This window comes from Sciurus carolinensis, chromosome 18 (genome assembly GCF_902686445.1).
Source record: "Sciurus carolinensis chromosome 18, mSciCar1.2, whole genome shotgun sequence".
Classification (NCBI taxonomy): domain Eukaryota; kingdom Metazoa; phylum Chordata; class Mammalia; order Rodentia; family Sciuridae; genus Sciurus; species Sciurus carolinensis.
This window is the reverse complement of record NC_062230.1, coordinates 9,280,219-9,303,200: the sequence shown is the minus strand read 5'-3', so window position 1 is coordinate 9,303,200 and position 22,982 is coordinate 9,280,219. Positions and strand designations below refer to the sequence as shown.

The 22,982-nt window shown below is 48.1% G+C and overlaps 1 protein-coding gene across 3 annotated transcripts in view; it reads right to left on the bottom strand.

Moving 5' to 3' along the window:
• Window positions 1-4,593: 4,593 nt before the first annotated feature.
• Window positions 4,594-22,982, bottom strand: part of Smurf1 (SMAD specific E3 ubiquitin protein ligase 1) — a 96,185-nt gene continuing 77,796 nt past the window's right edge. Inside the window, exons 9-18 of one of the 3 annotated variants that reach the window (XM_047533289.1) lie at window positions 22,481-22,627; window positions 21,319-21,517; window positions 19,716-19,819; window positions 16,103-16,217; window positions 14,712-14,890; window positions 13,557-13,694; window positions 12,700-12,820; window positions 11,607-11,808; window positions 9,584-9,668; window positions 4,594-7,779 (exon numbers count right to left, since the gene is read on the bottom strand). In XM_047533289.1, the coding sequence (XP_047389245.1) occupies window positions 7,680-7,779; window positions 9,584-9,668; window positions 11,607-11,808; window positions 12,700-12,820; window positions 13,557-13,694; window positions 14,712-14,890; window positions 16,103-16,217; window positions 19,716-19,819; window positions 21,319-21,517; window positions 22,481-22,627 (1,390 nt within the window). In that variant the 3' untranslated portion in view covers window positions 4,594-7,679. The remainder of the gene's footprint in view (window positions 7,780-9,583; window positions 9,669-11,606; window positions 11,809-12,699; window positions 12,821-13,556; window positions 13,695-14,711; window positions 14,891-16,102; window positions 16,218-19,715; window positions 19,820-21,318; window positions 21,518-22,480; window positions 22,628-22,982) is intronic. The other 2 variants (XM_047533290.1, XM_047533291.1) reach the window with 2 other exon arrangements.

Sequence of the window (22,982 nt, the reverse complement as noted above, 5' to 3'; positions counted from 1 at the left end):
GGCGCCAGTCTCCAGTTGCCCTTATCAGTAATTACTTGAAGTAGATTAAACTTTCCAGTCAAGAGATTGAAGATGGCAGACTAGGAGGCTCAAGGCCTTCATTCCCCTATGTGAACAATAGTAAGAAAACAGGTAGAGACTAAAACACCTTCCTAGGAGCTCTGGAAAGTGAAGATCTACAGCACCCAGGTGAACACCTGAACTGCATTCAAAACAGTCCTTTTGTAGCATTTTTATTGACCAGTTCCTGGCTTCCTCTCTTGGACCAGAAGGAAGGAAGGGAGAACTTACAATGTCAACCTCTCTGTGGGTTGACAGGAACTGGTTTCTGTTTCCTGATTCAGCTTAGACAGGAATCCAGCATGGTTCAGATTGCAGGCTAGTGACGCCATAGAGGACAGCGGTGGGCATCACCCCCTGAGAGCTACAGGGGGTTGCAGCCTGGGTACCTGGGGCAGGAGACTGGGCAAAAGACTTCAAGAAGTGCAGGTGAGACCTTTTGAGAAACCAAGATGTTGAAAAGGAGCCATGTAGACAGGTGTTAGCCAAAGGGGGCGCAGACAGAGGCCCAAAGCAGGACGTGTACCCAGAAAGGATCTTAGACTACAGGTTGTCACCTTGGGGATACCAAGTGTCGGACACACTCTGCTGATGAGTGAAGGTTTTCTGCACCACTCTTCCAAAGTCTTTTCAGATGCCCAGTTTTTCACATAAGATCTCAAGGAATCCAAAGAAACAGGAAAACATGGCCCATTCAAAGGATCAAAATTTATCTCCAAAAATATTCCTGAGGAAACAAAAGCATCAAACTTATTAGAAAAGTCTTCAATGATCTTAAATATGCTCAAAGAGCTAAAGGAGACCACAAAGAACTAAAGAAAATCAGGACAATGGTGTATGAAAAAATATCAACAAGGAAATAGCAATTCTTAAACTGAACCAAGCAAATTCTGGAGCTGAAAAAATATAGTAACAATTCAAAAGTTCAAAACAGTGATTCAAAAGCAGGCTTGTATAGGTAAAAGAATCAGAAAATTTGAAAATAGATCATTTGAAGTCACAGAATTGGAGGAGCAAAAAATAAAAGTAAAGAGCCCAATGTGCCATTCAAGTGGAGCAATTTGGCATTATGGAAATTCCAGAGAGGAAGGAGCAGAGTGCTTATTTGAAGAAATAATGGGTGAAAACTCCCCAAATTTGACAAAAGAAATGAATATACAAATTTAAGAAGCTCACTGACTTCCAACAAGGAAAACCCAAAGGGACCCAGAGTGAACACTGAAGAATTGAAGGATGAACTAATACAGCTGTACAAGAGTAAGAGGCTTCATTACCCACTTTCAGTAGTGACTAAAACAACTAGATAGATACGATTGGTAAGGAAATACAGGTCCAGAATACCCCAACAGCAGCAAAATACATGTTCTTCTCCAGTACATGTCTTTTCTCCAGAAAGGACTATATATCTCCAGAATAGACCACGAAACAACTATGAATAAATTTCAAAAGACTGAAATTATATGAAATATTTTCTCTGACCACAAAGGAATAAAACTAGAAATCACTAAGAAGCAAACTGGGAAATTCACAAATATATAGAAATGAAACAAAGGGCCAAAGAATAAATCACCATGGAAATACCTGGAGACAAATGAAAAGGGAAATAGAACCTACCAAAACGCTCAGGGTGCAGGAGCAGCAGTGCCAGAGGCAACCGCAGCTGAAAATGTTTGTACTAAAAAGAAAGGTCTCGGTGGGCAGCCTGCTTTACACCTGGAAAAAACAGAAAAAAAGGAAGAAACTAAACCCAAAGCTAGAAGAGTGTGTGTGTGTGTGTGTGTGTGTGTGTGTGTGTGTGCAGAGAAAGTATAAAAACAAATCAATGGAGTCAAGAGTAGTTCTTTGAAAAGATCAACAAAACTGAAAAACTTTAGCTTGATGACTAAGATAAAAGAAGAATCAGTTAAATCAGAAAAGACATTATTGCCAATTATACAGAAACAAAAATGAGGGTACTATGAATCAACTATGTGCCAACAAATGGCTGACATAGATGAAACAGACAGTCCTAGAAACACGTCCCACCCAGACTGCAGAAAATCTGAACAGACCTGTAAACTGAAAAGTGTTGGGAGATTTTTGATTGCTGACTCAAAGAAAAGCCCAGGGCCAGATGGTTTCACTGGGGAATTCTACCAAACATTTAAAGAATTGACACCAATTCTCAAACCTTTCTAAAGAGCTGAGGAGGAGGGAATGCCTTCCAAATTATTTCATGAAGCCAACATGACTCTGATCCCAAAAGCCAGACAAAGATACGAAGAAAAGTACAGGCCAGTATTCCTTATGAATAGAGAGGGAATAATTCTCAACAAAGTATTAACAAATGGAGTCCAAGAGCTTATTAAAAAGCATTATTTACCATGACCAGGTATAATTTACCCTAGGAATGGAAGGGCACTCAGTGGAAGAAAATGAATTGGTGTAACACATTATGTAAAAGGACAGAGGGGAAACAAAACACATGTATGCCTTGATGCAGACATTCCACAGGGAGCAAGAGGAAGGTGCCCCGCTCAACACCACTCCTCCAGGTTGCCCTAGGAAGTGTGAGCACATCAGGTAAGAGAAAGAAGTAAAGGCATCCAAGTCAGGAGGACCAGTTAATCAGTGACAAGATCCCATGTAGAGAATACCCCGAGGAATCCACAGGAAAGCCAGTAGTGCTAACAGATTCAGCAAGTTACAGGAAACAAGACTGGCCAGCACACAAACACACCTGTTTCCACACACCAGCAGTGAATGCTCCAAATAGGAACTTCAATCATAATAGCATCTAGAAGAATTCCTGGGAATAAACGTAACCAAGGAGGTGAAAACCTTGCCACTTAGGCTGAAAACAACGTAACATCATGGAAAGAAAATAAAGCCTAAGCAAATGGAAGAACACCTTGTGTTCATGAATTGGAGGATTTAACCTGGTGAAGATGATCTACAGTGTCATGCCATCCCTATCAAATTCCAACAGCCCTTTTCACAGAAAATCCAATTATTGAATTCATTTGGAATTTCAAGGGGTCCCAAATAGCCAAAATGACCTTAAAAATTATTAACTTGGAGGACTCACAGTTTCTGACTTTGAAAAGTACTGCAAAGCTATAGTAATTGAAACAGTATGTAGTAATGGCGTAGGGAAAGACACACAGACCGATGCCACAAAACAGACCAGAAGTGGACCCTGGTATTTCAACGTACTACCATGATCACTAGCTGGGGAAGGGAGTTTTTTGAAGGTATGGTGGAGGGTAAACTAGACATCCACATGCAAAACAATAAAGTTGAAACCTTACCTTGCCCCATTTACAAAAATTAACTCAAAATGGATCAAAGGCCTAAGCTTATGCCCAAACTATAAAACTTAGAAGAAAACACTGAGAAAAATCTTCAACCACTGATAAAAATTCCTCCAGTTTTCCTGGAGGAGGCTGACTAATACATACTATAGTTGGTCCTACCATTTGGCTGTTTTGAATAAAGCTTTTTATGAACACACATCTGTCAGAATTCTTGCTGTCAATTCTTTTGCATGTATACCTTGTAGGGGAATTTTGCTGCGTCACATGCCCATGCCACGCTGGATTTTGGCAGTGATTTCTTAGGTCTGACACCAAAATCACATGCAAACAAACAAATGGGTAAACCAAAATTAAGAACTTTTGTGCATCAAAGGATAATATGGAAAGAATGAAAAGGCAACCTCTGGAATGGGAGAAAATATTTGCAAATCATAATCAGGGATTAATATCCAGAATATGTAAAGAAGTCCTAAAACCCAACAACCAAAATGACCTGATTCAACAAGGGGCCAAAACTGGAGCAGACTTTTCTCCAAAGAAGATACACAAATGGTCATTAAGCACATGAAAACATGTTCCACATCACTAAAGAAATGCAAAACAAACTGCGATGAGCTAGCACCTCACACCTGCCGGGCTAGCCATTGGCAAAAGAAACACTAAAGAAGTTAGTACTGGTGAGGCCGTGGGTAAAGTTCAGCCTCAGGCACCCGGTCGGGGACACTGGCTGCAAGATGGCCCAGCTGCTGTGGAATGTGGTTTGGCTGTTCCTCAAAAAGATGTCACACGGCAGTGCTACGCCAGGGTATGCACGCAGAAGAACCGACAGCGGGGCTTCCAACAGGGATGTGCTCGTAAAAGTCTATTCAAAGTGGCCGAAGCAGGACCACAGTATATATTGGCATCCTCCAGGAAAACGGGGGATTCCACCCTGTGTTAAAATGGCACAGCATCATAGCCATCTCACCACAATAAAGAAATGTGGAAAAGAAAAAAACCAACTTATACGACCAGTGTGGGCAGCCAGCAGCTTCTAGATGCTCGCAAGCCCACAAGGGTGCTTGCAGAGCCGCTTCAGGCCACTAGCACATTCTCATTAGCTGCTCCTAAGTGTGTCCTTACTTTGGCCCATTTTCCTCCCAAGGCCTTGACCACCGTTTCCAACCACTGACCTCCTTCCTCATAAAGCTGTAAAGAAACTGAAATCTCATTTCCACATCAAAATAGCAGACACCAAAACTGTAAAGTCGTGAGTTTATTGCATATGTAACAAAATGAACCTCCCGGGGCCAGCCTGCTGTGTGATCGCTGCTTGTGTTTCCAGCTGGTTCCATAACCACATTAAATAGAACTAGTATTTCTTTTAAATACTTTTGATTTTGACATAAAACAGAACATTAGTGTACAACTTTCACAAAATAAATCAGCAATAAAAACAGTGGGAAGAATAACAAGGATAGCAGCAATACTTAAAAACAAGACATTACAAAATAAATTAAAAAATACATTATAAAGTGGTTGAGAAACAAAAATAAACAAATTCTAAAAATCCACACTATGTTTCGGGAAGGCTGCTGTGTGCACACACCTGCTGCAGGTGGGGGCAGGGCATGCGCTCTGCAGAAGGCCATTCCTGACATCTCAGAGTTGAGGCCACCTCACCTGAATTTGGCCCATGCGGCTGAGTCAGCTTAGGAGTCAAAATTCCATCTAGTGGCAGATTCTCCTTTCAGAAATCAAGACAGCGCTATCTGCTGTCGCCCTAGGCTGCCCCGCGGCTGCCTCAGTTTTCCTACCCAAGCGCTGCAGAGTGGTGTTCGCCACATCCCTGAGTGTCGGCTGACGGCCGCTGGTGAGGGCGAGCCTGGAAAGTTGGGCCCCTGAAGCGTCTGGGCAAGGAGGCGAGAGGCAAGGTGGGGCAGGTGGGTCGCCTGGGACCACCGGGAGGGATGACAAACGAGTCACACATACAAGGGCTTCACACAGACCCAAAGGGGGCAACCAGGAGCTTTTCCCAGGGGCTTCTCACACTGTCCTTTGGGTTGTTTTGTTCAGACTCTGCAAGTGCAATGCCACCGACAGGCTGTGGACAGAGCAGAGGCACCCTGGGTAGGTCTGACGCAGCTGATGGTAGCGCTGAGGGGAGAGGCAGACCACGCACAAGTGCAAGTGGCAAAGCCGAGCAGAAACCCCGCGACAGAACTCGAGGTGTAGCGGGCCAGCCCAGGGAACTCTGGATCTCGGTCACAGAGACAGATGTGGACCACAGTATCTAAGGATCCTCCCCCACTCTTCCCAACAGCAGGAAGGTAGTTTAAAGGCCAAGTTCCTGCTGCACGTTCTTAAACCACAGACCGTTTCCTTCCCAACCACCACAGGTTCAGGATCCACAGCCAGAAAATCTGGAGGTGTTGCTTCAACTCTGCATGTCTTGTCCACCTCCCAGAATCTGGGCTCAGGTCACAGAGCAGGTCTTTCTGGGGGGCCTGCCGTTTTTACTTCCCTGTTCAAGAAGGAGATCAGATGGGAAGACCGGGTGGAGTCATCTTGGAACCAGTTTCTAAAATGCCCTCAAAAGCATCGGGGTGAATGAGACACAGGGTGAGCCCTACAGGGGTAAGGCAGAAATTGAAAGAGACTAAGGCCACAAGCTGGCCTGGACGTTTGCACGGATTCAACTTCCCTTCTGCAGAGAATCCCACCCAGCATCCTTTCTGTCCCAGAACCTCAGGTGTCTAAAATGCAGCTGTGGAACTGGGAAAACCTTGGGATGGGAGGGTCTGTGACCTAAGAAGTCCACGTGTTCCCCACATCAAACCAGACTGCTTCCAGGGTGAGCAGGGGAATCGGGGCAGGATGTGGGAGGCTATACCTTCCTCCACACCCACCAGTCCAAGGGTAACAGTAACAACAATAAGTGTCCACCAGGGCCATCCTGCTCCACCCCAGACCACAGCTGGAGCCCGATGCTGAACTCAAACTTCAACAGCAGTGAAATGTCTTACTAATGAATTACCCTGTACTCGCCCCCACCCCCAAACCAGAGCAACCACCACAAAGCCAGAGAGGAAATGCGTTGTTGTTGTCTTCCACAGAAGCTTAGCCATCTGGAACCAGGCCACTCTGCTGAAATAAAACACTGTTGGAACTTTCGTGCAAACAGGAAATGGTGTTAGAAGCCTTGAGTCTGGGCTGGCTTGGGCCTTGTTCATCACGTTGAGACACGTGGGCAGGAGAATCAAGTGCAATTGCTAGTGTCACCATTGCCACTGAGGAAAAGGGCCAACCGGTTCGCGAGGAGTTGTCCCCACCCCATGGTAACAGGTCGCACCCACGCCCTCTTCCCAGCAAGGCCACTGTCCCCCTCTCCATTTTCAGCTGGTTTGCACCAGGCCAGCAGCTCTGGTCACAGGATTGTTTTGTTAGTTTAGCTCTTAGCGATACCACATGAAAGTTTGTTAACATTTCAGGAGACACAGTGGACGCCTCTCCACGCACAACCAGGCACAGGAAGGAGTCAGCTCCGGACCCAGTGGCTGGATCTGAGGCTGATTTTGGTCTGTTCTTTACTAAGCTCTGTTATGTGGTGTTTTCACCAGAATGAATTTCAAACGGGATAGAGAATGCAGCAAAAGGGACTCTTAAAAGGAAAGATAGTTTTTCTCTGTGCAAAACAAACTTTTCAGCCAGGATACCCTGAATAAAACCCTGGGCCTCAGTGAAAACTGCTCGGATTCCTTTACTCTCAAAAGGAAAACACATTTTGATTCAAGTTTCCTGCCATGACAGAATTCCTATAAGCATACACTGTACAGTTATTTTTCAGGTAGAAAATAATCTGCTGCCCGCAACAGGCTGCTGGGATGTGAAATTGGAAATCTGAGCTCTGGCTGGGTATCCGGCAACTGCTGAACTTGAACAGGGGCCTGGAGGCTGTGTTGAGAGGGAAAAGCTGGTAGAGCTACCAGGCCAACCCTCCATGGACCCAGCTCAGCCCAACTTGGGTCAGCGCTCCTATGAAGAGCACAGGGCCATGAGCCTTTTCACCATGTGTCACCGAGGCACGGGCAAAACCTGGCTGTTTTATTGGATGGGTGATGGGGGGCGGGGAGGACGATAATAAAGGAGGGATATATGGTGGGAGCCACCTACGAAAGTCCCCTGCCCCCTCCCTCTGCCAACAAGAAGGAGGGGGACAAGCCTTTTCCCTCAGGTTGTCCAGGACTCCAGGCCTCAGCCAGCTTTGCAGGAGGCACACGGAAGCTATATGCTTTTGGTCTGGTGGTCATGAGTGAGACTCTGCGGCCTTGCGCAGCACGCTCTTCACTCCACGGCAAACCCGCAGGTCTCCTCCACCGCCGTCAGCAGTTTCTCGTAGAGTTTTTCATAGGACTCATAGGGTGGGATGTCGATTCGGTTAAAGCTGGAAAAGGACAAAGGAGGCACAGTCACTGCTGGGGCAATGCAGCCCTAGGACCAACTGCGAGGTCAAGGGCAGGCAGGAGACAAGTCACAGGTATGTGGGAGGGTGGTGACGGATGGGGGCACGAGGGAGATCAACGCCTCCCCTGACGCTTTTCTGCCCTGATTTTCCAATCAACTCACAGCAAAATAAATCTGAGGACTTCAAAACCAAAACATAACCAAGTTACTACTTATTGCTTATAATTAGGACAAATCTCATAATTGATTTTTTGTCTTTGGGAAGAAATTATTTCTCCACACCAGGAATCACCCCTTTGCTGACCCCTGTAACCTAGACTGGTTGTCAATCAAGTCATCACCAACGATTTACTGCATGTCTGTCTGTTCCTGTGGGATTTGATCTCAGACCAAAATGAGGCAGTCTGGAAAATTCCCTGTAAAACAAACTATATTTCAAAGCTAGGTAAATGTGAAATCCCTGAAAGATGAAATGAATATTAAACTTCTGACTCAATAGTTCCATGGGAAGTTAATTTCCAGAATTTATGTAAAGAAAAGACATCCTTTAGGAAGCTATTGTCTCAACAGAACAGAACTGCCACCCAGGGGACCCAGTGACCTGTGGATCACTGGGATCAGGCAGCTGAAGCAGCTCTGTCAAGAGCTGGCTTGACTGCAGTGGCCCTCCTTGATTCTAGAGCGTTCACATCGGGACATTTTTATGACTGTTTTACACCAGTGCTAAAGTGTTAGAGGACAGAGGCCTCCTGAGCAGAAGAGTGGCTCCGTGGCCAACATGGCGCCTTCCTGTCCGATGCCACAGCCACGCTCAGGCAGGGACTTCCTGTCCCACAACAGGAACAGCTGTCCTGGGAACAGCTGCATTAGCCCATCTACAGATGTGGAAAACCAGGTTAGGATATGAAGTGGTTTGCCCCATGTCCCATTTTTGGAGGGAATCAGGACCAGCACTTGAATCCATACCTCTGGGTTCCCAATTGGCAACATTCTATCAGATCACTTAACACCCCAGGAATGTTTGGAACCTGAAGGAGAGGTAAGTGGTCCTGGGACAAACTGTATGTATGAACTGGACATTTAAACCACAATGGAAGAATCCACTATGAATATTAACTTTTAAGCTTAAGATTTAGGGAGAAAACATTTTTCAGTAGACAAGGGACACTGGTCACAGGCAAAGATACAAGAAGGAAAGTGGAAACCCAGAAATGTTAGATGAAGTGATAAGCAATAAATCCAAAGTAAAAACAGCTTCCCTTCAGATGGGCAAACACACGTATGTATACACATACAGCAAGACTCAGCGAAGCCAGGCAATGTGGCACATGCCTGTAATCCCAGCGGCCAGGAGGCCGAGACAGGAGGATGTGGAGTTCAGAATCAGCCTTAGTAACTTAGCGAGGCCCTAAGCAATCAATGAGACTCTGTCTCTAGATAAAATACAAAAAATGGCTGGGGATGTGGCTCAGTGGTTAAGCACCCCTGGGTTCAATCCCTGGTACCAAAAACAAGGTCCAACAAAGAGGGTCACTCGAGCCTAAGAAGTGGGAGCCACCAACAGAGCAAAATACCAGGTCCACTATTCCATGTCAGAACAGTCTTCTGGTAGCCTGTAAAGTGCTGTCCCACTGGGCACAAGTGCTGCCGCCAGCACCACCTCAACTCTGCAGAAATGAAATGCAGAGCCCCACGGATGAGAAAATGGCTGAGCGCAGGGTGAAAGGCGCACCTCTGGAGCTGGCTGCGGGAACACCCAACTCCACGGCGCAGCAGGTTCTTACCAAGTGTGGGCCTTGGGCAGGTTGTCTGTGTTTGCGTCGATCAGGTGGATGGTGAACAGCCGGGGCCCTGCCGCGCCTGTAGAACCTTACAGAACGACACTCTAGTTAATGCACTTCGCAGGCAAAGGCCCGGAGCTGCCGCCGGCGGCTCCCACACACCTCAGCCCCAGCACCCGGGCAAGCTGTCCTGTTGTGATGGCCACCTAACAACATAAGCCCCTGGCCAGTTTTAGGAGACACCTGCAGTGGCCACTGAATGACAGAAATAAGAAATTTCAGAACAACCCAGGGACAGAACCCAGAGGTTGAGAATCCCCCTGCGTGAGCAGCTGCAAGGGTGTCGGGTGAAATCTGTCTGCACCCACCCTTACCAACCACTGGGCTCTTCCTTGCTTGGATCTTTCCAGACTCAGCCCCAGGTGACATCAGGCAGGCCAGCACAGACCACAGCTGCTGCTGCAAACTCAGGGACCCCTCCTGTGGACTCCTGAGGGCCCCAGGGCGCTTGGACAGGGAGCTGCAGAGGCTGTGGGCCTGTTGGGCTGGTGTCCGCCTCTGTGTCTGCAGGCTTCCTCAACCGGAAAGGCTGGCCACCTTGAGCAGCAGTACTGGGGCCCATAGCAGAGATGGCAACCTGGAGACCACTGCCTTTCACAGGTCCCTGTGGCCACTGGGAGGCCCACGTGGCTCCCTCAGCCTTAGGCCCTTGGTCGCTCCTCCCTCTTCAGGCTGCACCCTCTGGGTCCCCTCCCCTGGGAAGTGGTGCTCCAGAAGACAGGGTGCTGCTGGGGGGAGTGCCTTGCCTGGAGCCTGGTGTGTCCCCGTGGCGGGACCCCCGCCTGCCCTGCAGAGGCAGCGTGCACACTCCACTCCATAGCACCAGCCACTCCAGTCCTGGACAGGAGCCCTTCCACGGTCCCAGGTCACACCCGAGCCCTCATCTGGGCCACCCCAGCTGCAGAGTCCACAGGGACAAGTGGCCCAATTCTATCTGATTATGGAGGATATGGGTAAGACCCTAATGACAACAGGGAGTTTTGGGGGACAGGAATGTGTGGCAACAGGCCTGCAGGGGAGAAGTCAGCAACGAAATGAGAACCCGTCTTGGCTCACAAAACCTGGATCTGGGCCTGGCTCAACACTTACCATCTATTTCTCCCTTACCAGGGGGAATAAATCCCAAGACCCCGGTGTTCATCTGTGTAACGGGGAAAAGCCCTGCTCGGCCTGGCCCTCCAGGGTCTTGAGGACTGAAAGTGGAATTTGTAGATCACCAAGCACGGAGCAGGGGGACTGCACAGGTGAGCATGCCCGTGTTCCAGGGTGCTCAGTCTTGAGCCCCTTCCGCTCCTGCAGGACCCCCTGCAGCCATCCCAGAGGCAGACGTCACTGTGGACAAGTGCCTTATGACCTAAGCTGAGTGCCCCTGGATGACCCTCCTCTCACTCAGAGGTTCTCAAGTCAGAGAGGAGAGTCTCTACCTGCAGTGAATGTGAATGCCTGTCCATATTTACGTCCAATTAGCTAAATCTTAGGATGTTCACATCCCCCACCTGCTCTTTCCAGCTCTGCCACATGACCCTCCTAGATGACACACTAGGCCACCTGCCCAGAGCAGCCAGGGAACCTTCTTGTGGAACTCAGTTGCCTGCACAGTGACCTCAGTGGCTCAGAGTGAGCAGGACACCCTTTTCTCTCAATGTGCTTTGTGGCTAACCAGGGGTCACCTGCAGTCTCAAGTTGTGGGGCCGGGGACTGTGGGTAGCTCCCAGCAACGCTCTTCCCAGCCTCCCGCACAGGGGGAAATGCTGGCTCACTGGACCTCGCCATGGCCCTGCCCAGCCGGCCCTCTTGGCTTTGGACCACAGTGAGGCTGTGGGAACTGTGCCTTGCCACGGGCCATGGGGACCTGCACGTGCCAGCTGTGTACCTCCACAGTTCTGAACGTTGCCCACAGGGTTTTCTAGCAGGTGACATTTCAAAAGACAGCTTGTGGCACCAGCCCCGCCCCCCCGTCAGTCACCTTGCAGAGCCTTGAAGCCCTGGAGCGGGACTCTCGTGGAGCCGGTCACAAACTGCAGCAGCCTGGCCCTGCGGTCCTCATCAAAGGTCTCCACCGCCTGCCAGAACCACCTGACGATGTTGCTGTCGGCCACACAGTGCTTCAGCCGCGTGTTGGACTTCCAGTCGTTCAGGTCGATCTTATCCAGGCCTCCTATTATCAACTGGGAAGGCATTTTGGGGTGTCATTTCCGAAGCATATAGGCCCCCTCCCTGACATGCCTCCTTGGCTCGATATGTGAAGGGGGTTAAAAACTTGATTTCCAAAGCCAATAAGCAGCTATGACCAAATGAACCGGACAGATGTTTAGACAGAAGAAAGCTGCACACAGCTCAGACGCACGGTGCCACCTCCGGACTGGCTCCCAGCCTGAGGACAAAGGCGCACGGCTACCAGTGTGATGTTATTACTATCAGGCTGGTGTTGCTCTGGGTGGTGAGGCATGAACAGCTCAGAACCCCGGGGCAGCATGTCCCAGGCTAACTTAAAATAAGGCCCCACCACAGTGTCTCTCAAGGACACGCGCGATACACCAGGGCGCAGGCTGAAGGGAACTTGGCAAGTGGCATGGGGTGAAGGTTTGCGGTGGTACGACTGTCCCACCCAAAGGCACTCTTGCCTCACATGCTCTCAGCTTCTCACTGGTGGCAGAAAGATAGAACAATCTGGAAGGTTTGGGCCACTTGGCACCAGGCAGATATGGATAAGGGATGAATGAATCTCTGTCAAGTCCACAAAGTGCGATCAGTTAGGACAGTAGCACTGCACTCTTAGTCTGTGAACAGCCAGAGTAAAAAGAAGATGGGCACACGGAAGAGAAAACACCTGGTCTGAAGGTACCACACCAGTGAGGGCCGTGGAGTCTCGGTGCCAGAGATCCTGAAAATCACAAGCACCTTGAACGATTCCCCCAGAATTGTTCAGACTCCTGCTGCCAAGGGGACACCTTGCTGTCAACGTCACAGAAGCCTCGCTCACAGCCGGGCTCTTGACAGACGACTGCCGCCGCCAGCGGGAGCTTGTGCGCTGGGCTGCCAGCAAGGCGAGCACCTACCTCTAGCTCCTTCTGGTCGAAGGGCTTCAGTAAGTGCTGAGGGATGAGTTCATTAAAGCCCTTCTGGAGCGCCAAGAACTGAGCTTCGATTCCTCTCATGAACCTCCAGTTTACGTACAACCTGGGAGAAAAGCCACGTGTCAGACGCAAGGCCAGGCAGGCCAGGAGAAGGCCTGGGCCCAGCAGTGGGCTGGGGGGCCGGTGCAGCAGGCTGGGGCGGTGCAGGCAGCCTGGCCTCGCCACTCAGACAGGCAGACCCCTGGCTGGCGGTGCCTCGCTTGCCATCGAGTGAGGATGAATCGGCTCACGCTTTGCTGACTAAAACCAGCAGGATCTATCCTGACCTGCGGCAGTCGTTTATAACTGACATCATTTAAAAGTGCATTTGGCAGTAAAAGAAGGATCAGTGTGAGAAATGGGCAGCAGTCTGAGCACACAAGCCACGTGTTTCTGAATTTCCAACCAAGTGACAGCTTCCTTATGTGGATTTGCCTTGAGCAAGAGGCAGGTGCGGGGGCTGGAGTGGACTTCTCCCTTGAGGCTGGCAACGTGGAGCCTCCCAGGCCTGCTGCCTTCTCCTGGGCTGACCACCTTTGTACCCAGAGTTGGCAGGCCCTGTCCCTTTAACAGGCCAGCTCCAACCACATCAGGGTCCCTCCTAGCAGAAACCCCATGCTGACAGCTCTTAAAAGTCACCTCTGTTCATGTGACACTGGTCATGAGTGCTGTCAAGCACAAGTGAGCCTCAAGCAGCAAGAAGCTACGTCGACCCCAACATGAACCCAGCTGTGCCCAGGACAGCTCCAGGCACCTGCCCCCACCCCCAGGCCACCACCAAGGCCTGCCCTGGACATTACCGGACATATTCCTTCTTGTTCTCCTCTGTGACAGGCACATTTCTGCCATTGGGTTTCAGTTCATGCTGAAGAATCCGCCCAAAAGCATTATGCTCTACGCAGAAGGTATGATCCAGCACAGGGGTGATGTCATTCTCTCTGTCAAAAGTGGATACAAGGCCAATGTCAGTGAGACCTTTGCCACCATGGGGCATTAGGGGAACACTGAAGGGAACGATCCAGTAGAGAGAGCTAAGTGGACACAGAGCTGGGTGGAGCCGTGTGGAGTACTGGTGTTGGAAAGAGCTAGAAGCCGCAGCTCCAGGGCCAGGGTCCCTCCCTGTCTCCTAGCCTGCTGACTGGAAGGAGGGTGGTGGCTTGCTCTACCATTCTGTGATCTTACGAAACACGTGTTCTAAGTGCTTTGTAATAAGTCTGGGAGGACAAGGGAGAGATGGTGAAGAGGTGGCCCAGTTAAAGGGAGGTCACCCAGAGAAGCCACGCAGGCATCTGTTCCAGCAAAAAAGCACTTGAAAGTACACACTGGCTCTCTAATCTGGCCTACTTCTTGACACAGGCAGAGTGAGAGGTCCCCACAGGATGGTCTTAAGCCCCTCGCAAGGTGGCGCCCGTGAAGCACAGGAGGCAGCTGACACCTGATTCCACTCAGCAACTCTCCTGCCACGCCAGGCCTTGGTCTTTGCAGGGCCCTGCCACGCCTACTGGTCCCTCTTTCCTGTGCCTGCCACTCTGAAAAGTTTTTAGGATGATTCTAAAGCAAAGGGGACTAAGTGTTAATTTTCTCTTGATACTTTCTCAGGACTTCTACAAATTAACTGGAGACACTGTGGGGTCTCCGTGTCTCTGTCTGTCTCTCTCTCACTCACACACACTCTCTCTCACACATACGCACACACCAGGCAAGGAACAGCTACTGACGCCTATCATTCAAGGAAATGACAAAAGACACTAGCCCGTGAAGAGACACTGAGCAAGCATCATTGTGTCAAACCTGCTCTCAGTTCTGGTTGTGTACAGTGGTTTCTCTACGTCTCTTCTTCGGTCTCATACCCATCCCCCAAACACATGCGCAAGCGCACACCCACAGACACAGCAGCATGCGAGATGGGGCTACGTGTGAATTTTCAGTTAGCTCAACAGTGAGTGGATACTTACAGGATCCACACCAAGCTCTTGTGAAGTTCTGGGTCCACTGATTCCAGATCAGAGAGTTGGATGGGTTTCCCCAGAAGCTGCTTGTAGAAGGGAACTGTGAAACCCCCATTTATGTAGTGTCCATGGAACACAGCCAGACCCATGATCCGACCCACAAAGTGGAAATAGGACAGATGGTCCTGTAGGGGGCACCAGAGAACACGAATTCATGAGGAGAACAATCAGCCACCTTGGGCATCTCCCGCCTTCTCCAAACTTCTTGGGCCTGTCCCACAGGCAGCTGAGCACTGACTCCATTCCCCCAAATGGAATAAGGCTGCTTGGTAGCTGAAATTCAGAGCATGTCTTTTGTGCAGATTAGCAGGACAACACTGTATGTTTCAGTAGGACACCTCGTCCTCAGAACTGCTGACTAACTGCAGGGACCCAGTGCAAGATGAACACGCGGAGACCCTTCTTCCAAAATTCAGAGTGTCGCCATAGTGACAGCAGAGAAGCGAGCCAAGCACGGTGGCCCTGTGCACTCTACAGGCCCAGGAAACCACCCTGCCTCCCCTTCCCTTCTGTCTCACTCAAAAGAAAGGAAGAGCCCAGGGTGACTTTCCTCCCTCCTCCACCACCCCTCCCCACACAAGAAGGAAAGAAAAGAATCCTAAGAGGGTGGCAGGGGACACAGAGGAAAATAAGTATGAATAGCCAAGAAAAAAGGGAACCTTTCCAAAACCAGAGCTGTGCTGGTTTTTAACTAGGGAACCTCACTTTTTACTTTCAGGCTTGAATTAAAGTTATCTCAGAAAATTAGTCAACACTTCCACACTGGTTAAAGGTTCTTTCACATTTGAATACTCAAACAGAGCTGGGCCCTGGCTTCCTCTCAGGGGCCTTGAGACAGTACTGAAGACAGATATGGCTCTAGGGGAATCCCATGGTCCAGGCTTGGACCTCCCCAACTCAAAGAGTGTCTTAATCCACTTCTCAGAATGTCACCTTCAACGAACAGGGCCATCAAATCAGAGTTCCCTCAAATGGCAATAAAGTGTTCTGCTGCGTGAACAGCTGGATTTCACTGTATTCTCCTCAAAAACAACATGCTGGTAACCCCAGCACTAAAAGTCCAGGATGGGACTCACCCTCTGTAATTCAGTCCTGATTTCAACTTCCAGTGCTTTATTTATTTATTTATTTATTTTGCAGTGCTGGGGATCGAACCCAGGGCCTTGTGCATGCAAGGCAAGCACTCTGCCGACTGAGCTATCTCCCCAGCCCTCCAGTGCTTTATTTACCCTGGTCTTTAGGTCTACCATGAGTAAACCATGAACCCAGACTGAAACTGAAAATCCTTCTTAAAATTCCTCCAACTAAATGCCCGACCTTTACTCACAGATACTTACAGGGTTGATTGAAGAATCTGGGTTGATTTGTAACATGTAAATATTGTCCGTTGAATACTGGAAGAGTCCATAATATGGATTCAACATTTCATGGCACAACAAATAAAGCCACTCCCTAGGAACAACAACAACACATCTCAAAGGTGCTAACATTTCTGGTTTCAGATCTTATCAAAAGGATTCATTCACTACGCCCCAGGAGGCCAAGAGTGTCACGTGAAGTGAGAAATTGGAAAGGGCACTTGCTCCGAGGAGTACAGACTGAGCAAGGAGCCTAGTAAAGTTCACAGAACCCAGAAGAGCACCCAGAAGCAACCCGTCATCACGAAGTGACCAAAACTCCAACGACACATATAGTCCCTGTAAGAGGACTGCATTCTTGGCAGTGTACTCGTCATCTTTCCTGCCTCTCAAGTTTTCTCTAAAACTGCAGTGATCAAAATCTCAGGTGATGACATTAATGATGTGATATTAGCTGATAAAAAGGCAATAAAATAATATGACCCCACTTTATCCATAGTTAACTTGAGTATTAAGATTCCGGGTCATTTTCATGTTTTCTTTTGCTTATTTCTGGTTTTAAATGTTCTACCGTAAAATGTTTTACAGAAGTTGAAAACATTTCAAAGTCTAGGGAAGCAGGAGAGGAGTTATGTAACTTTTGTAGGGTGCAGAGGCTTGGGAGGCTGAGGCAGGAGGATCGAAAGTTCAAACCAAGCCTCTGCAACTCAGTGAGTCCCTGTCTCTAAATAAAATATTAAAAAGGGGCTGGGGATGTGGCTCAGTGGTTAACCACCTCTGGGTTCAATCCCTGCTACCAAAAAAAGGGAAAAGAATGACTTTTCCCTTTCCAATTTTCTGTTCAATTCTTTTTCTTTTTTACCACAAACATCTATTAGTTTGGTACCTTAAAAAAAAACTAGTTTAAATATTTAAAATTTTAAGAGCTTTAAATCTGGATGGGATATATGAGTTAGATTCTTTCCTGAATTCCTTTAATGTTTGAATTACTTTATTGTTTAAAAACTCCAAAATCATAACAAGTCAAACAAACAAAGCACTTTAGATAGAAACCGTGTGATCCAATCACTGTGGCTGGGTGGCTCTCCACCCAGGAATGGGGTACACGAACACCTGTGCAGGTGTGCAGCCAGTCACAGCCTCCACGGCCAAGTGTCCTTTTCCTCAAAACTCTCAGATCAGCCTGTTGTCACACCAGCCCCCAATTTTATTCTGTCATTTCTTACTCTTCCAGAAAAGACAGAAATGAGACAGAACAGGAAGGGTAAGCACAAATAAAAATCACCTGTGCAAAAAAATTGGGGAAAGTTACAAAAAGGGTCAGACCAAAACATGACGGAGACACAAAGCTGTCCCATGTCAGCTTCCCGCCACTCGGCCACTGCACAGCCTCCTTCGCAGGACCTGCCAGGGTTGTGGTTTATATTCGCTTGCATAATTCTTTGACTAACGCCTGCACCTCATCCGATTGAGCTCCTGTGTGTGAGGGAGGAGTGGCAGGGGCAGAGGAGGGTCATCTGGCTCTGCCATCTCTCCAGTACCCAGCACAGGGGACAGGAGCTCCTATAATTCCCATGGCGGCATCCAGAAGACTCAACCCTGTGACAGACCTAGTTTCATTCTTTTGTTTTATATTTAGCACCATGGAGTTCAATAGATGAATATGCTATGGCGATTTTAAAACTCAAGACAAAATTTTTTGAAGCCCTGGAAGATAAGTTGAAGAAATCTCCCAGAAAAAGCGGGATCGTGGACAGGTGGGAAAAAGGCATAGGAAAGGAGAAAGATGAGACACACAGAGGATCAGTCCAGGACCCAATATCCGGTGAAGGGGCAATTCAGAAAGACTGAAGAAAGGAACTGGAGGAGAGAAACTTAAGGAAAGTGCAGCCATTCCTGCGGCGGATGTTAATGGATAGGTGAGCTTTTTAGCTTCAGGAGCTGCTCTAGGAACTGGGGTGCAGGCCTGAGCTCCAGAAGACACCCTCACTGAGGGCACCTCATGTCTGCTGGGAGCCGCAGGCAAGAGACACCACACAAGCACCTTCAGGTGGTGGCAGTGACACAGGGCGGGAGCTAAGGGAGGAGGCCTCAAACCACGCAGAGGAGCAGTGGTGGTCATGCCAACAGTGGGCAGGGGGAGGCCGGGGACATCACTGAGAGGCCACACGAGACCTCTAAGAAGGAAACAGGGCAGGTGTCCTTAAGGGCAGGAAGGAGAGGGGGGAGGATGTCAAAGGACACAATGTGTGACACTGTCCTGGGACTGAGCCACAGCCCCAACCCTTTTCATTTTTTATTTTGAGGCAGGATCTTGCTAAAATGCCTAGTCTGGCCTTGAGTTTGTGATCCTCTTGCCTCAACCTTCTGAGTAGCTGGGAATACAGGCATGTGCCACTGTGCCCATCTGAAGGATTTTTAATTTTAAAAGGGCAATAAAGACAAAGCCTGGTTAAAAAAGAACTTCTTTGAAAAATTAAAATTTGTCCAAAAATATAAATTATAGAATACTGTTTAACCCCTTTGTGAACAATTATTTACTTTATCATAATATAAACAGTATATTGATTTTTTTTTTTTTTTTTTTTTTTTGGTACTGGGGATTGAACTCAGGGGCTCTCAACCACTGAGCCACATCCCCAGTCCTATTTTGTAATTGATTTAGAGACACGGTCTCACTGAGTTCCTTAGCACCTCACTTGCTGAGGCTGGCTTTGAACTCGTGATCCTCCTGCCTCAGCCTCCCTAGCTGCTGGGATTACAGGCATGTGCCACTGCGCCTGGCTAGTATATTATTTTTAACCCTTACAATTAATAATCAGACAAGTACAGGAGACTGACTTAATTTTTGGTAATAGAGAGAATGTAAACCATGGACAATAGAAATGTAATACACAGATGACGGAATGGAAGGGAGAAGGAAGGCTGAAGGAAGTGAGGAGATTAGTATCTTTTCCTCTTGAAAATGAGAGACCAAGAGATAATGTTTCTAACTGATGAACCAAAAACACAGGTGTAAGTACATGACATACAGTGACAAGGACAGACAATGGCAGACTAGAAAGATCGATGTTACTAACTGGGAAGTAAGCACATGCAATTAAGTCCTTGTCACCACAGGTCTGCACCTATGACCATAAATCATTAAATCAGGGCATAATCATCTGAACTTGATCAACTGAATGATGCAAAGATGCTGTTAGAAGAATCAGCTAAAAGAGCCAAGGTTGAGCGGTTGTCTCAAAGGTGAAATGAGAGGTTGCACAAGAAGTAGATTTTTGCTCTTCTGGTTTTTTAATTATTTGCTTGAATTATTTTCACCCAAATTGTATCTTACGAAAGTCCCATGATACCAATGCAACTGGCACGCCCTCCTGCCCAGGTTCAGATGCCCGAGCTGAAGACAGCAAGTGTAATTCTAGCTGTACTGAAGTAACAGAATAGAGACCATCACCTGAGCTCTGATCCCTCTCGCAGACAGCTAGCTAGGCCAGCAGGGAAGCCCTGGCTACACTGGCACTGCCCAGGCGCTGGGTAGCAGCACGCCACCCTCTCTGAAGCTCCGGCTACAGTCACGCCGAGATCCACTCACCGTGCCACTCCACCGTAGTCCAAGCCCTCCTCCCCGCGGAACTTCACCATGAGTCGCTTTTTCAGGTCCTTTGGGCGCATCTTCATGATCTGACGATAGGACTCCTAGGGATCAAGACAGGTTGAGAAAGAACACCTCTTATTCTTTTGCTCTTTGTTGAATGTTTTGTATTCTTAAAGGATTCCATTGATAACGGAGCATCCATTCACACTCGAGTCTCCTCTGGTTCCTACCCCAGTGCACTGCCACTAGCTCTAGAATGTTCCATCTCTTCTCCCACAGCTTCTCCCTCAAGAGAACAGCGAAACAAACAGCCCAGGGAACACTGATCCTGAAGGAAACACGTAAGTCTGGGTTCAGCACACTCACTAAGGTTTAAGAACAAATGTCCTCATGAGAGTTGATTTTTCTCTACATAAATTAATTTTAATGTGCCCTATAAAAATTTATGTATTTTAACCAAAATGAAGATGTCATTGAGTCTGGATGTTCCAAGAATTTTGTGCCTGTTTTAAGTGGAAAATCACACATGATTTCCAGAGTGAAAAGGTAGCAAGGGTTTAAGTAGACACAAGCAGCACAGAGCCGCGAGGTTGGCACGTCCTCCCTCAGACTCGGCACTCAGAATGCAAGTGGCCGCTGACTTAGCTGTTCTCAGTGAAGGGCACTTCAGAATCTTTTCAAGCTTTAAGTTTAGCACAGTTCAAACTCTACCATTCTAGGAGGGAAAGGGAACACCAGTGAGCATGTTCTGGAAGCAGTAATTCAGCTCTTTTCCATTCCAGGCAACCACTGAGGGCTGCCCGGTGGGCAGGAGTGGTCGCTGCAGCCCCTCACTCTTCCAGCACCGCTGTGCCAGTGTCCCCCCCACACCTGGGCCTTCTTCTTGGGCACTCTCCCCACAGGGGGAAGGCACATGCCCCCTGCAGTGGGGGTCTCGCACCCCAGGCCTCTCTCAGCTGCCATAGCTCAGAGAGGAGCTCTGTGCACTTCCTGAATGGTCTCATTTGGTCATTTTTGGCCACTGTCCCCACTGTTTGAGAAATGGCCCAAACACAGGGGAGCTTTTGCCTCATGATCATCTTTCCTAAGAAAAGGGCCCTATCTGCTCAGGGACTCTGATGGTGCCCTTCCCAGGAACCATCTGCTCTTCCTGTGCCTGGAAATGACAGGGAGGCTGCCTGGCCACCAAGCTTCTCTGAGAAGAAAGTGCTTCCATGGTGGAGCCCCCATGGAAGGCAGCAGGGCCCGGAGCAACTGGGTCTGAGGAGAGAATCGTAATCTGCACAACACAGACAGGGCCCCAAGGCGGCTGAGGGCTAGCTTCTGCATGTCTCTCTTGGCTTTCACCTCAGAAGCCATCTACTTAGTTTTCAAACCGTTAGCACCTGAGGAAATATAGTCCCTCTCTCTCCATGGGCCTCGGTCTTCATTAGCCCTGCATTTCACTGAGCAGCAGAATGGACACCTGAAATACTAAACAGAAAGCAGGACTTGCTGCAATGGGAACCCACCCACAGGTCAGTTCATTTAAAACAAAGGAGCCCACATCACCCTCTGCTGATCCACAGGGCTGACTTTCTACACCTGATGAATTCTGTACCTCAAATATTTCTTCTCTGGAAACTTCAATTCGGCAATGACCAGCTTGGGGTTGCTGAAGTGACAGCTCGTGTCTGAGGACTTTGAGTTTCTGGACTAAATCTCTTTCATATCTCTGGGCAGGAAGCTCCTCGTCCTCCACGGAGCCTTCACTGGGCAGCGGCAGCGGCTGGCTGGGCTCCTTTAGTTGGCACTGGTGACTGGAGAAGAAGAAAATCAGTCAAGTCACACCAGGAGCAAAGGCCAAGAGTGGCAAACAAGGCCCCGCACATGGCAGGGACCCAGAAGAACTTGTTACACAACTTCAGGTTGAGTTCTTTTCTCTGAGGACATAAGGAGGTACCCAGATGTGCAACAACAACATCCACCTCCATATAGGCCTAGGGTACAATAAAGGAGATTCCCCAATTCCAAGCGACTGTTTATCTTGTACATTTTTGCTACAAACAGAAACAGAAATTGCTCTCATTTCTCATGCATCTACTACACACCAATGAGACTGACCAGCACACAGCTAGCTGCACACTGGCAGTCAGAATGAAACTGGGTTGATGGGAATTTTTTTTTAAGGAGATAATCACGGAGGAGGCCACACACACAAGAGCAAACAACTTGAGTGAAATCCAATGCTAAGCATCCCTCCTTTCAACTCCTAAATCTGTTCATTAAGGGCAAAGTATCAGTAAAATAAAGGACTAGGATCCATGGAATGACAAAGTGGCATCTGCCCTGCTCAGGTTCTGCTGCCACGTAGGAAAGCTAAGTGAGATGTTTTGTCGTGAGGACATCACAAATCCATAGCACTGAATGTGGAACACAAGGTCATTCCCAAACTCATTCCTATACCTCTCATTCTCTGAGCCAGGTCTGCCATTAGAGCACCGTGTGCTGAAGTTTCATCAACGAAGCTGCTTAATACTGTCATCTTGGTGACTTTTACTTAGGCTGCATGTAGGAAAAGCAGCAATAAAATATGGCCTCAGTAGTATCCATGTTAATTTAAGAATTTAAAATATGCAGTTGTCCACTAAATATTTACCCAATTTTGCTCATAGTTATTGTCCAACAAACAATGCAGTAGACAAATCAAGAAAAGTGTGAATAGAAGAAAACATTCAGTTGTCAATGGAAGAGGTCAACAAAGATTTTTTAGAAAGTCTTACTTCATGATGTGGTGTAACCTTGGATCTGTAAACTGGGTTGTTCGGTTATTATGATCTACAAAATATATTCTCCCAGAAACTGTACTTCTGACTTCCCAACCTGGTGGCAGTGGTCCGAGTTCATCACAATTCACACTGTTAAGGTCTCTACCAAAATGGAAGAAACAGGGAGGTTTATCCAACTGAGTACAGAGAAGCAAGACTAGGTCTACCCCAGGAACATCACTTCTTAGAGAGACCAGCACAGCGGGAGGCATCTCAAAGCTGTCAGAAGGCTACCTGCATTCACAAGTCCAATCAAATGCTCCAAGTCAGAAAGGTTTCTTCACGGAAAAGCTCCCAGAGGGCTCAGGATTTTTCAAGGTCAAGGGGGATGTACGATGTGCGCTGGAAAATTTGATTCTGAGCAGCTGCATCAGCCCGGGCATTCTTGCTTTCAGGCTGCTTTTTGTTAAGCAAGCAGTCTCACTATCAGGCTCTTGATTAATTACTTCAGTACAAG